Here is a 15,212-nt window from a genome sequence, read left to right as displayed (position 1 = left end):
CGTCATTCCACTCCACAAGAAAGGCTCCAAGATGGAGACAGCAAACTACAGACCGGTAAGTCTCACATCAATAGTGTGCAAACTAATGGAAACTCTAATCAAACGCCAACTGGACACGATTCTGAACGAGAAGAATCTACGGGACCACCGTCAACATGGATTTACTAAGGGGAGATCCTGCCAGTCCAACCTGATAAGCTTCTTTGACTGGATGACGAGGAAGTTGGATGTTGGGGAGTCCCTGGACATCGTGTACCTGGACTTCAGTAAAGCATTCGATAGCGTACCACACTGCAGGTTGCTGAGCAAGATGAGTTCTATAGGATTAGGCAACACATTGACGAAATGGATTGGGAACTGGCTTGGAGGTAGGCTTCAGAGAGTGGTGGTGAACGGCACCCCCTCCGAAACGACGGAGGTGATCAGTGGAGTGCCGCAGGGCTCAGTCCTGGGCCTGATCCTATTCAACATCTTTATAAGAGACTTGACTGAAGGGCTGCGAGGCAAAATAACATTATTCACCAATGACGCCAAACTAAGCAACGTAGTGGGCAAAAGCACAAGAGACATAAATTCAATGCCCAACAACATGACGCATGACCTACTCCTACTGGAACACTGGTCTAGGTCCTGGCAACTCAGCTTCAATGCCAAAAAATGCAAAGTCATGCACCTGGACAGCCAAAATCCATGCAAGACTTACACCCTTAATGGTGAGATCCTGACAAGAACTGAAGCAGAACGAGACTTAGGGGTGATGGTCAATGAGAACATGAAGACTGCCAATCAAGTGTAGCAAGCTTCATCCAAGGCAAGGCAAATCAAAGGTTGCATACGCAGGAGTTTCGTCAGCCGTAAGCCTGAAGTCATTATGCCATTGTATAGATCCATGGTGAGACCCCACCTGGAGTACTGTGTGCAATTCTGGAGGCCGCATTACCGTAAGGATGTGCTGAGACTTGAGTCGGTCCAGAGAATGGCCACCCGGATGGTCTCGGAACTCAAGGAACTCCCGTACGAGGAACGGCTGGATAAATTGCAGCTGTACTCACTCGAGGAACGCAGAGAGGGGTGACATGATTGAGACATTCAAGTATCTCATGGGCCGCATCGAGGTGGAAGAAGATATCTTCTTTTTCAAGGGTCCCGCGGCAACAAGGGGGCATCCGTGGAAAATCAGGAGCGGGAAACTGCACGGGGACACCAGGAAGTTCTTTTTCACTGAAAGGGTGATTGATCGCTGGAATAGTCTTCCACTAGAGGTTATTGAGGCCAGCAGCTTGCCTGATTTTAAGGCCAAATGGGATAGACACGTGGGATCTATTCATAGAGAAAGGTAGAGGGTGGGTCATTGAGGTGGGCAGACTAGATGGGCCATGGCCCTTATCTGCCGTCTGTTTCTATGTTTTTCTATGTTTCCCCATTATGTGCCACTATCATTGCTGTGGTGTGCTGGGGTGGGGAGGAACACCGAGGGATCAAGAGGGTGACCGTCCCTATTCTCTCAAGTAGAGTACTACACAAAAAAGCACTCTTTTATAAATCTAGGTTTCCCACCAAAGCAGCTGTAAATCCCAAAATGAGCTCAGGGGACATGCATGTGCATTTTATGTTTTAGCCCTCCTCCTCTCTAACATGTCCCCACCCAAAACATGTCCAAGATCACACCCCCTTGCATTCTGCTCATATTTGCAATTTCAAAATATATATATATATATATATATATATATATATATATATATATATATATATATATATTATATATACACTGGCTTTCTAAAATCGAGAGTTAGACATGTATGTGATATACATGTCTCAATCACAGTTTAATTGTTTATACACATCCAATCATTAAAGGGCTTCTAAAACGACCACTCTTATGTGCTGAAACTCCTGTGTGATGCCAATCTTCTTTCAGGTCTGGCCAATACCATCAAGGATTTTTATATAACCCTACAAAAGGTATGTATAAAAGAACTGAGATTTACTAAAATATTGGAAAGAAAACAAACCACCATAGCTCTGAAAAATATTTTACCTGATCTGACAGAGTTTGAGGTGAAGAGTAGCCAATACGGCAACCACGAGACACGCACACAAGTTCAGCACTTAATTCTAGAACATGGGCAAGAGGCAGATATCCAATGTATGTGTCTCCTTGCCTGAAAGATAAAAAACATTTAAACATGTTTTGACTCCTCAGTTTCCTTCTGATCTTTTGGGCTTCAGCAACCCAGCTTTTCCAACAGTTCAGCTATCTCAGAGGTCAAAGCACACAGCTTCCTCCAGATCCTTAAGTTAATGTACTCTATGAATCATGACCAAAACATTCTCACCCCCTTCCAGGAACTGCAAGTATTTCAGCAGCAGCTCCATCTGGTCCAGGGAACAGAGGATGACCTGAATCAAACCCAGGAGGTCTATATGGTAACACAACATTCACTAATGTTGCGACTCAGAAGCTCAAAGGTTCTTACCTCGATAATCTTCTTTCTAGTAGAAAGGCATATGAATTCTTGAACTGGATTTTATCCTCCAGACCCTCCAGAAGGATTTTATTATCCTCACGAGACCCTCCAGAAGGCATCGATCACATTCTTTTCTCTGCCTCCACCTCCTTCCTTAGTGGGCTGTGCCCCATCTCCTCAGTTCGTACCAAAGCAATGCCAAACTCTCTAAGAAGGAGGGGTATGGAGAACACCTCCATCTCCATCAGCTCTGCTCTGTTCTGTAAAGATCAGTGAATAGAACATCTCAATTTAAAAAACAATCAGTAAAACAAGGTGGAAATACCAAGGTAGAAAAAACAAGCCACCTAGCTAAGCGCAACCTGCACTAATAATTATGGAGCTTTTCCACTCCCTCATTTCTTTGCTTTTAACTGCATTTCATCTCACACTTCGAACCTGCTTGACAGTGAAAATTTAAATATTTGGCAATACATGCATTTCTGAGTTAGTAAGTAGGCTATTTGAAATATGACAGGTGGGTTTTCAAGACTCGTATGCCTTTCTACTAGAAAGATTATGTAGAGAATGACATGGTGACAGAATTTTTCACCGACTCTGTCCCTAACGATAACTGCGAGAAACCATCCCCATGTCATTCTTTAAGGTGAGTAGGAAGAATCATAGTATGAATGGGCACAGCCACTAACCTTCAAGCTTTGCACTGAAGAATAGTATACAAGGACTAAAGTTGAGACAGACACTAAAGAATGACACGTGATAGTTCCCTGCGGTTATCCACGGGGATGGAGATGGTGACAAATTGTGTCGTGTCAAGAACCTAATTTTCCCTTCTAGTGCAAAAGATAAATTAGTTTTGAACTGGGATGTACCAAAGCAGTCCCTTGAGTCTAGGGCGGTGTAGATAAGCCTGCTGTTAGCTTGGAGGATGACAATGCAGTGTCCAATGTGCTGCCACATCCAGCTATAAAACTTTGTGAAGGTATGAAGAGTATACCACATAGCCACCCTACAAACCTCCTCGGGCACCACAGCCCTGACCTCCGCCCATGAAGGAGGTCACACTCCTAGTAGAATATGCCCGCAAGGAGATCGGAGATAGATTCCCGCACCAGATATACGCAGACAAGATTGCCATACGAATCCCTTGGGAAATGGTACCTTTAGAAGCCAATCTACCCTGGCAACTTGAATTTGTTAGCAGAAACAGATGATCTGATAGACGAAACTCTTTCATTACCTCGAAATAGCGGAAGAGAACGCTCCTGATTAGTGCTGCCCAATTCACGATTCGAATCGGTTCACCGATTCACTTCGAGTGAATCGATTCGAATCGATTTAAAAAAACAACAAAAAAACGGACCCTCCCCCCTCGCCCCCTAAAGCGGGAGCGGCAGTGCTGCTCTTGCTGGCCTGCCGCTGCCGCACCTGCTTTAGAGGGCGAGGAGGGTGGGTCAGTCGGGAAGTGCTGCTGTCCAGCTTCCCCACCCCGGCGTCCTGTTCCTCTTCCCCCCCCCCCCGCATCCAGTTTTCCACCCTGGCGTCCGGCTTCCCCCCTGGCCTCCCCACACCGTTTACCTTCTAGGTGCAGTCTGCACAGAAGATCGCAGTTATAGTGTCTTTTCAAACTGCTTTTAGCTGTTTCCTCCGCCGCGATCCTGCCTCTGATGTCAGAAGAGGGGCGGGACTGCAGCAGAGGAAACAGCTAAAAGCAGTTTGCCAAGACGCTATAACCACGATCTTCTGTGCAGACTGTAACTAGAAGGTAAACGGTGCGGGGAGGCCACGGGGGGGGGGGGGAATACGGAGGCCTTCCCGGGGGGGAGGGGGGTGCGCAGTACTTCAGAGTGGGGGTGCAGGCCTTCAAGGGGGGGTGCAGGCCTTCAAGGGGGAAACAGACCTTCAAAGGGGGGACAGGCAAGGGATGGTGGCATAGGCCTTCAAAGCGAGGACAGGCCAGGGCTGGTGGCATAATAATAATAATTATTATTATTTCTTATATACCGCCAAAGCCGTAGAAGTTCGAGGCGGTTTACAATAAAAATGGGCTGGACAATCAGCGAATGGGTACAATCAGAGAAAGGGTACAATCAGCAAATACAATCGGTGAATGGGAACAATCCGCAAAATAGATATAATTAATAGATGTAAGTAGGTGAGCTGGTACAATATAAGGGGTTAGGAGAAGGTGAGCAGGAGGGAGGAGAAAGGAGATCTAGGGGGCAAGGGTAGGGTAGGGGTCATGTGCTACAAATCGGTTAAATAGATTTGTTTTTAATAATTTTCTGCAGTTTAGGTAGGATGAGGAACGCGAGAAAATATTGCACAGCCAGTCATTTAGATGACCTGCTTGGAAGGCTAGAGTTCTGTTCAGATGTCTTTTGTAACAGCAGGCTTTTAGAGTTGGATGGCTGAAGAGATGAGCTTTGCGAGTGGGTCTGGATGGATGATCCATGGTAAAGTGGGGGACCATGTATAGGGGGGCCAAACCATGGATGGATTTGTAGCAGAGGCAGACAAACTTGAACAGCACTCTTGCTTCCAGGGGTAGCCAAGTGGAGTTTTTGGTAGTAGGGAGTAATGTGTTCCCATTTTTCAGCCCAAAGATCAGTCGAATTGCTGAATTTTGGATGATACATAGGCTTTGAATAGTTTTTTTGAAGGAACCCAGGTAGATAATGTTGCAGTAGTTGAGTAAGCTCAGGATGGAGGATTGGACCAGTAAGCGGAATGAAGGAGCATCTAAGTATTTTCTGATGGTTCTTAATTTCCATAGGGAGGAGAAGCATTTTCTAACTAGTAGGTCGGTGTGAGTTTCAAAGGTGAGGTTGCGGTCTAGAGTCACTCCTAGAATTTTTATGAAGTCTGTGATGGGAAAGATTTGACCGTTTAGGGAGATTGAAGAGTCTTTGATTTTGTCGTTTGGACTAGCCAAGAAGAATTTGGTTTTTATCTGAGTTGAGTTTCAATTTGAAGTCAGACATCCATAATTCGATTTGCTTGAGGATGGATGCCAAATGGCTTTTCGTCTCGGGAGTTACGCTGGTTAGGGGAAAGATTATAGAAATGCCATCGGCATAAATGTAAAATTTAATTTTCAGGTCTTGCAAAAGGTTCCCTAGTGCAGCCAGGTAGATGTTGAAGAGAGTGGGGGAGAGGGGAGAGTCCTGCTGGACCCCACATGCGTTTACCCAGCTGGAGGAATGTGTGTTGTCGCTGTAAACTTGGTATGACCTTTTTGTAAAGAACCCCTGGAACCATTTTAGAACATTGCCTGAGAGACCGACTGACACTAAGCAGTCTAAGAGGATGGAATGGTCGACTAAGTCGAAGGCACTACTTAAGTCGAACTGGAGGACTAGCGCACTTGTGCCCTGGCTAAACAGGGAGTGGAGGGAATCTAGTAGGGAGGCAATAATGGTTTCAGTGCTGCGACCGGGTCGGACTCCTGACTGGTTGTTGTTTAGAATGTTGAATTTGTCCAGATAGTTTACTAGGTCTTGATTGACCAGACCTTCCATTAGAAGAAGGGGATGTTCGCTATGGGTCTGTAATTTGATGTCAGGTTAATGAGTTCCTTGGGGGTTTTTTACAATCGGGGTAATTAGGATTTGTCCTAGGTCCTCAGGGAAAGTTCCCGATAGTAAAAGGGAAGAAAGCCAGTGTGTAACTTGGCTTTGAAGGTGACCGGAGCAACTTTCATTACGTTGGGTGGGCACTCGTCTAGTTTGCAGTGGGAGTTGGCGTATTTTGAGTAGAGTGTAGAGAATTGTTGCCATGTTGGGATTGTGAAGTTGTTCCAGAGAAGGTCCGCTCTAGGTTCATCAGAAGGCTGAGCAACTGGGTAGATGGTTGGCAGTGGCGCCTGAAAGAGAGGATCTAAAATTGGAGATTTTGCTGTTAAAGAACTTAGCTAGGGCTTTGGCTGTAGGAGGGGATTCAGAGGTGGGATGGGTTAGGGTCTGAATGTCAAAGAGGTTGTTGACTATTTTGAAAAGATTTTTGATATCGGGGTAAGGGGAGCCGATTTTTAGAGCGTAGAAGTTGGTGTGTTTGGATGTTATAAGATTTTTATAGAACATAAGCATTGCCTCTTCTGAGTCAGACCACAGATCCTTCATGCCCAGCAGTCCGCTCCCGCGGCGGCCCTCCCAGGTCAATGACCTGTAAGTAATCTTTTACTTAAAAACATTTTGCTCTGTATTAGTATCCCTCTAATTGTACCCTTCAATCTCCTTTTCCCTTAGGAAATCGTCCAATCCCATTTTGAAACCCAAAATCGTACTCTGCTCTACCACCTCCTCTGGAAGCGCATTCCAAGTGTCCACCACCCTCTGAGCAAAGAAGAATTTCCTAGCATTTGTTCTAAATCTGTCTCCTTTCAATTTTTTTGAGTGCCCTCTTGTTTTAGTTGCCCCCGCCAGTCTGAAGAATCTGTCCCTCTACCTTCTCTCTACCTTTCATGATGTTGTAAGTTTCTATCATGTCCCCTCTGAGTCTCCGCTTCTCCAGGGAAAAGAGCCCCAGCTTCTCTAGTCTTTCAGCATATGAAAGGTTTTCCATAGGCATAGCCCTTTAATGGGGGGGAAAGGCCTTCAGGGGAGGGGGGTCCTGGTGTAAAAGTACATGGAGGGAAGGGGGGTTCAAAGAGATGTGCATATGCCGGACTTTGGGAGGGAAGAAATAATGGGTCTAAAAATAGAGGAGAGGGAGAGAGATGATGGATAATGGGATTTAGGGAGGGAAGGAACAGAAAGGGAGAGAAGTTGGACACAAGGGATGGTGTGGAGGGGGGGATAGAGATACTGGATAGGAGGATAGTTGGGAAAAGAAAGGTGGACCCTGGGGTGGTGGGGAAGGAGAGAGAGATGCTGGATGAAAGGGTAGTTAAGAAAAGGTGGATTTGTGGATGGAGACAAGAAAAAAAAAAAGAAAGATGCCAGACCTCCAGGGGAGGGAAGGAAAATGGAAGGGGAAGACAGAAATGGCAGATGGATGGTTAGCACGGAAAAAGAAAAAAGGAGACCCTGGCAAGCAAGTTATCAGAAGACAACCAGAGCCTGGGACCAACAAGATTTGAATAATGACCAGACAACAAAAGGTAGAAAAACTAATTTTATTTTCCATTTTGTGATTACAATATGTCAGATTTGAAACGTGTATCCTGCCACAGCTGGTATTAGACCGCAAACGTGAGCTAGGATTTAACAGAGAGAGGAAAAGTCTTTTTTGTTTATTTTGTTTACACCACAGCGCCAGTGTGGTTAGAAGAAGGCAAAGGGGGTGAAGAGGCTATAAAATAAACCCACCAGGATGTTTGAAAAACAAAAAACAAAACAAAACAAAAAAAAAAAACTCACCCAATTGGGCAGGAAAATCGAATCGAAAAAAACAATTCAATAGGCTGAATCGAATCGAAATTTTTTTTTCCTGAATCGGGCAGCACTACTCCTGATATCCAGTCTCTTCAGCATCTTGTCCTTACTCTTCAAGCTCGCCAAACTAAACACAAGCAAATGAACTTCCTAATTGACATGGAAACTTAAAACCACCTTCTGGAGGAAAGAACCATGTGCGTCATTACTCCAGCTTCCATGAATCTGAGAAAAGGCTCTCTGTAGGACAAGGCTTGCAGCTCCGATACTCCTCTCGCCGAGGCTAAAGAAATCAGGAACACTGTCTTGACCATAAGATTCATGAGCGACACCTCATTCTCAGAGATGCAAACAGGGCTTTGCTGAGAGTCTGCAACACAATGTTGAGGTTCCACGTTGGAAATGGCTGATGCACTGGAGGATGCAGCCATTAACACTTCCTTCAGAAATCTGGACACATCTAGATGAGATGCCAAGGAAAGTTTCTCCACTGGAGCTCTAAAACATGATAGCACTGCGACTTATATTTTAAAAGCATCGACAGCCAGCCCCTTTTTGAGACCCTCTTGAAGAAAGGCTAGGACTGTGGGCAATGGAGACCTAAGAGCTTCACATTGCATATATCGCACCAGTCCTGAAATCTCTTTGAAGCTTTCACAAAGGATGTGATTGTCAAATGTTTCTTAGACCTAAAGAGAATAACTATGACCATCTCCAAATAGCCTTTGCAAACCAAGGCTGCATGCTCAAGAGCCATGCCGTAAGTCCAAAGCGTTTTGGATCTTACAGTGCAATAGGATCCTTGAGAGATGAGTTGGAAGAAGCGGCAGCTGGAGACACTTGTCTCTTTATAACCGCACCAGTTCCGCATACCACAGGCAATAAGGCCAATCTGAAGCCACCAAAATTACCAACTCTGAATGAGTCACTATTCATCAATTGACTCAGCCTATCATGGGCCATGGTAAAAATACATACAACAGACCCATCTCTGTCCATGGCTGGATCAGGGTGTCCGCAAAAATGCTTCCGTGCTCGAATCTTTGGTTGAAAAAATCCAGACACTGTCTTGTTGGTTGTCGTTGCCATAAGGGCAAACATTAGCCGCCCCCAACGTCTCACCAATTTGTTGAAGGCTTTTTGGGACAGAGACCATTTCCCCAAATACATGGTTTGCCGGCTGAGAAGTCAGCTTGGACATAGTGCATGTAGCAGGAGTGGACAGACGAGAGAGCTTGCAGGTGGACTTCCAACCAACGAAACAGTTGGGCCTCTAGCTTCAATGGAGCACTCTTGGTACCCTGTCTGCTGACACATGCCACTGCCATGACACTGTATGATAAAGACCCTGACCTCTTTGCTCTCGAGGGTACTCTACAACACTAGATAATGGCTCACAATTTTAGCATATTGATCTAACATTTCCTCTGGGAGAATGACCATGTCCCTGAACAAGACGCCCTTTGCTGCAACACCCTCCCTCCCAGTCAAGATTACCCAGGAGACTATACGGAAGGTGATTCCCCCCGATAGGGACACTGGCCGAAGCCATCATCGTATATATCGACATACTTCGGCTGTCCATGGCAGTGGCATCTGGAGTTGGTCAGTCAGCGGGGGCAACAGAGAGTCTAGTAGTGTATGCAAGTGGGATTTTGCCCACAGGATCCCTTTCAATAATGGGGGGGGGGGGGGGGAAGGAAAAATGCAGCTGGCACCCACTAAAACTGTGAGGGCTAATTCGGGGCCACACAGCTTACAATCAAGCTCTGGATGAATCTGGAGTGAGCAGAGCTCCCAAAGGAACAGTCCCCGAGCCGAAAAACCAACTAGTGCAGGCTGGCTAGGCAGGTGCCCTGTTCAAGGAGGAATCCCGCAAGCAAAAGACCTCTGTGCCAAGAGTGTGTCTTCTCACAGCCAGAACTGCCTCAGGACTGCTGGGAACCTCCACAGCACCGAAAGCCTTGAAATCTGGTGACCAAAACTCACCAAAATAAAAAATATATATATTATCTCGGAGCAGATAAAAAAAACCCAAAAACCTTCAGTCTTGCTTGCCAGAAGGAAAAGACTATGGAGCTGGGACATAAGCCCACTGAAGATGGAGGTGGAGAAAAGAATGTGATCGATGCCTTCTGCAGGGTCTCACGACCAATGGAGGATAAAACCCAGTTGTTCAAGATTCATATACCTTTTTGCACTGAAATATATTTTAAAAAGTTCTTATAGGACAAAAGGCTTCTTTTATTTTTATTTGGTGTGTATGTATGTGCACAACACACAAATATATACATACACACACAAAGAATTGCACATTTTACATGGGATAGCAATATCACCAAGAGAGTTTAGTATTTTATAGTTTCTAAAACTGAATTAACCAAGGGGCCTTCAAGCTGCCTCAACTTTTTTCTTTCCAACCTAACTAGTTGGGAAAAATAATATGCAGGGAGGTAGGGAAAGAAAGATTAGGTTCTGAACTCAATAATCTTTCTTGTAGATGTATCTAGTAGTCATGAACAGTAGGGGTTTTTTCCCTTGAGCCCACAAGTTGCTGCAGAAAGATGTCACACATATTTTGACTCTGCCTCCTTCCCAGAGGGCTGTGAAATGCTCTCTCAGTTCATCCGAAAGTAGTGCAAAATGCTCTTAAAAGGTAGACATAAGAAGGAGGGGTACAGCTCATATCCCTGACAGTCCAAATTCTTTACTGTTCTTTAACAAAGTGTAACATATAAGGTTAACAAAGATCAAAATAGAAATTGTGTGCAACCAGCACTAGCATTCTTGGAGCATCTAGCTACTCACAACCATTTATTAGGCAATAAACCTGGTTTTGTTTTTTTAAAAACAGATTAATCCTAGCTAAATGGCAGGCTCAAAAAGTGATAGAGTGGGGCCTCAAGACTATTAGACATCTACAAGAAGATTATCGAGGTACAAGCCTAATCTTTCTTTCTAGTGCAATGTAACTAGTAGTCCTGAATGGTACCAAAGTAGTCCCCTGAATCTAGGGTGGGACCCCTGAGCCTGCCTTCAGTACAGAGGGCCCAAAAGTGGCGTCCTTCCTAGCTGCCACATCCACTCTATAAAATTTGATGAAAGTGGACTATGTGGCCATTCAACAAGTCTTTTCGGGCGAGACCACCTGAAACTCTGCCCATGAAAAACATGCTCACATCAAAATCTATGCTGTTTATCACAGCCAATATATGCAGACGGGATTGCCTGGAAATAGAAGCCTTAGATACAGTCTTACCACACTTGGCCTGAACAGTGAGCACAAAGAGGTGATCTGAGACCCAAAAGTCATTATTCACCTTCAGAAAACAGAGAAGTGTTTCTAAAAAAATAATGAAAACGGCTGTAGAATTCATGTCTCTCTCAGTGATTTGAAATGTCCTATGTGATTCTTCATACAAAATTTGGGGACCCCTGTTGGCAGCCCTTGACTAGCACTACAGAATAAAGAATACTGTAAATTCTTTCAAGTTACTTATAAAGATATTTTAAGGACTACTGTAATTTTATCAATTGCATATTTACCAAATTACTAGATTTACACATGAAAGGGAGTTTCACCATTTCAGACTTGCTTACCCCAGTTGAGGAACTCTCTCACACATCCCAGCAATGCCAGCAATAAGATTGCTATGGGAAATCATAACACCTTTCGGAATCCCTGTAGATCCACTTGTATACATGATTACTGCAATGTCAGAAGGTGATGGAGCAACTTGTGGTTTGTATACTAAGAAAAAAAGTAAATGGAACAGTTTGTTATGGAAGAGGTATCAAGTTGTTAGAAATATAAGGGTTGATATCCCAAGCCCGCTCTCTTTCCAATTTGGCCAAAAAAATTGCTTGGGCCAGTTATCAGCACCTCGAATGTTTGACACTTCTTAGTACCAAGGAGGATGATCTACTCTTGAAAATCACTGCAATCCTGCTTGGATGAAGGTGCAAAATGAACCTACACATCTCACATATGAATGGTAGCTTTTCATATCAGAACATATAGAGTGCAACACAATTAGGAAAATCAAGTACACTGATTTTTACAGTAAAGGCAAGGATTGGATTAGTAGCTTTTCCTTTCCTAGTAGAGAATGGGAAGAGTTTGCACTGAGTTTCTAGAATGCCAATGTATTTTAAATTGTACAGTTGTATTCTTATTGAACCCCACCTCAGCGGCAGCCTGCCCTGCTCCTAGTCAGCCGCACCGACGCCGATCTTACTGCTGGGCCGGGCGTGCGAGCTTGCTCCGCCCCCCAGCCCCTGCCAGGAAAACTTAAACTTCGACTGCTCAACGGCGCGCAGCCGTTCAGCGCGCCGGCTAAGGCGCACGGCAAAGGCGCGTGCGCCTTAGCTCGCGCCTTTGTGAAGCGGCTGAGTGAAGCACAAACAGATCACCTTACAACCCAACCACTACAACTGATCCTTCAAGACTTCACAGCAAACGAGGACACCTCCTTGCAGACAACAAATTTCAAACGCCTCAATCCAAACCAGAATATTCCACCAACAGCCCGGACCGACATCAGCTAAGTATTTGCATGACTCCATCTGCTTGCATGCTTATTACCAACAACCTGGTCCGCCCCAATTACCAAGTTCTTGCATGCCATAACCCTCTTGCATGCCTTACCAACCTGTATACCTTACCAACCGCATGCTACAAACCAACCAGGATACCAACTTATCACCAGCTAATAATATCCTCCACCAAGTAAATTCTAGCCTGGCACACCTGACTACTATCTATAGACTATTCTATTAACTTAACCATTCCTACCTACCCCCAATCCCTCTCAACCAGCCTCCCTCATGGATCTAAACCTTCCCACTGCTCGCCCAGCTCCCTCACCAACCCAAAAAAGCGACATGTCCAACTTCACAAAAAAACTTCTAGCCCTCCTCCTCCTCCTCTATCTTCTTAGCTCAAGACAATGGATCCCCAGAGCCTCAGCATTCGAACCCATCCCTACCTACCACACCTGGAACAGAATCGCCAAACCATCTCTATCCCTCAGCACCCTCCATGACTACAATGAATCAGGCCCCTTCCCAATCTCCGTGGTCAATACCTCCAGACACTTCCCTAGACCATCACAAAAAAGAAACCGACTCCTAAAAAGCCTACCAATTACCCAACACTTAACCCCCCCAGAACACTATACAATCACTGGTGCCTATCTAAACATTCGCTCAGCAAGAATCAAAGCCCAACTAATTAAAGATTGGCTTGAAGAAACCCAACTCGACATTCTTCTCCTAACTGAAACATGGCTAATTTCAGATCAGGACATCATCATTGGAGACCTACTCCCTGCAAACTACAAAATCATTCCGCTTTCACGACATACCAAGAGAGGAGGTGGCCTAGCAATAATCCTCAAAGACCACTTCCAATTCCAAACCCTAGACTCCAAAATGACCAAAGACCTGGAAATCCTCTCCTGCAAACTATCCAAAGCAGACTGCAAAGATTACCTGACTATAACAGTATTCTACACCCCCCCTAACAAATGGAACCAAGCTAAAGAAGATCTCTATGAATTCCTCCTCGCAAATTCCACTGCCGGCTCCCACACCCTTCTTGCTGGCGACGCAAATCTACACCTGGAACAGGCAGAGAACTCCAACGTTTCAGATCTTTTCTCCTTCCTAACATCCCTAGGATACTCTAAACCACCCCCAACCAAAACACATACCAAAAAGGACATCACTTACACCTGATCTCATTCCTCCCCAATTCCTCCCATTCCTCCCCTGCCCCCCCCCCAGCATAAGCTTCAAAGACGAAACCTGGACCTTCACCCCTTGGTCAGATCACCTCCGATGCAACTTTAACTTACACTGGCTCAAAAAACAAAGCCAAAGGATTCCAAGAACTACTCACAAAGAAAAAACAACGCCAAAGGATTCCAAGAACTACTCACAAAGAAAAAACAACGCCAAAGGATTCCAAGAACTACTCACAAAGAAAAAACAACGCCAAAGGATTCCAAGAACTACTCACAAAGAAAAAACAACAATATGGACTAGAGGTCAACTAAACCCTGAAAAATTCTGGTCACACTACAACCCAACAACCACCACAGACCCAAACCCCAACTTCCTCCCAGGCTGGAACAACTTCAGCACCCAGGTTCTAAATGACATGGCCCCACTGAAACCCTATAAGAAAAAACACCGCTCATCTGCCAACTGGTTTGACGCCAACCTACTAGCCCTGAAACGAGAAGTACGCAAACTAGAAAGAATCTGGTGCAAATCTGGCACAGATACAGATAGATATGCCTGGCGTACTAAAGTTATCGTATACAAAAAAACGATCAAGGAGAAACGCTCCAAATATTATGCCCAATCAATCAACACCCGAACCCTAAACTGCAATAAACTCTTCAGACTTATCAACTCCTTATTTGATATCAACTCATATAAAAGCTCCCCCACAGACCTTCCACCCTCCCCAACAAACCTAGCTTACTACTTTGCCAACAAAATTCATAACTTAAAAACCTCTCTCGCAACAATAAGCACCAACCACCAAACCTTCTGCCTACCCTAAACAATGAAGGTATCACCACCGACATGACCTGGAACTGCTTTGAGAACCCAGACTGGAACCTATTCCTAGAGCTATATACTAAATATGCCAAATCAAACTGCCTTCTAGACAACTGCCCATCCTCCATCATGAAAATAGCCCCTCCCCCCTTCAAAGTGGAGCTCTTCAACTGGATTACCCTCTGCCTGTCCACTGGCTACTTCACGCTGGAACTTGGACACATCCTCATATCTCCAACCATCAAAAACCCCAAAGAACCACCATCCACAACCACCAACTACAGACCCATTGCCAACATACCCTTCTTCCTCAAGATTATGGAAGGCCTTGTAAACCAGGACCTCATGTCTTACCTCGAAAAATTTAATATCCTTCATGACTCCCAGTCTGGATTCCGCACTAACTACAGCACGTAAACCGTTCTAGCATCTCTAACTGACTACCTCCTCCAACTATTCTCACAGGGAAACAGTGCCCTAATACTCCAGTTCGACCTCAGTAGTGCCTTTGACCTGGTAGACCATGACATTCTGCTCAGCTACCTCGATACCATAGGCATTTCGGGACAGGTACTAACCTGGCTCACAGGCTTCTTAAAAAACCGCACATACCAAGTACACCACGAAGGAACCTACTCCCACACCTGGTCCAACCCCTGTGGAGTTCCACAAGGCTCCCCCCTATCACCTTCCCTATTCAATATCTACATGACTTCATTGGGACACATGTTATCTGACCGAAAACTGAAATCCTACATCTACGCAGATGAAATCACAATTGTCATCCCCATCTACT

The 15,212-nt window shown here is 45.0% G+C and overlaps 1 protein-coding gene across 1 annotated transcript in view; it reads right to left on the bottom strand.

The window, feature by feature from the left end:
- Window positions 1-15,212, bottom strand: part of ACSL3 (acyl-CoA synthetase long chain family member 3) — a 192,159-nt gene that overhangs the window by 40,072 nt on the left and 136,875 nt on the right. Inside the window, exons 6-7 of the mRNA XM_033957807.1 lie at window positions 11,444-11,594; window positions 2,039-2,162 (exon numbers count right to left, since the gene is read on the bottom strand). Coding sequence (XP_033813698.1) covers window positions 2,039-2,162; window positions 11,444-11,594 — 275 coding nt within the window. The remainder of the gene's footprint in view (window positions 1-2,038; window positions 2,163-11,443; window positions 11,595-15,212) is intronic.

The sequence above is a fragment of the Geotrypetes seraphini genome, chromosome 9, assembly GCF_902459505.1.
Source record: "Geotrypetes seraphini chromosome 9, aGeoSer1.1, whole genome shotgun sequence".
Classification (NCBI taxonomy): domain Eukaryota; kingdom Metazoa; phylum Chordata; class Amphibia; order Gymnophiona; family Dermophiidae; genus Geotrypetes; species Geotrypetes seraphini.
This window is presented reverse-complemented; position numbering and strand designations above follow the sequence as displayed.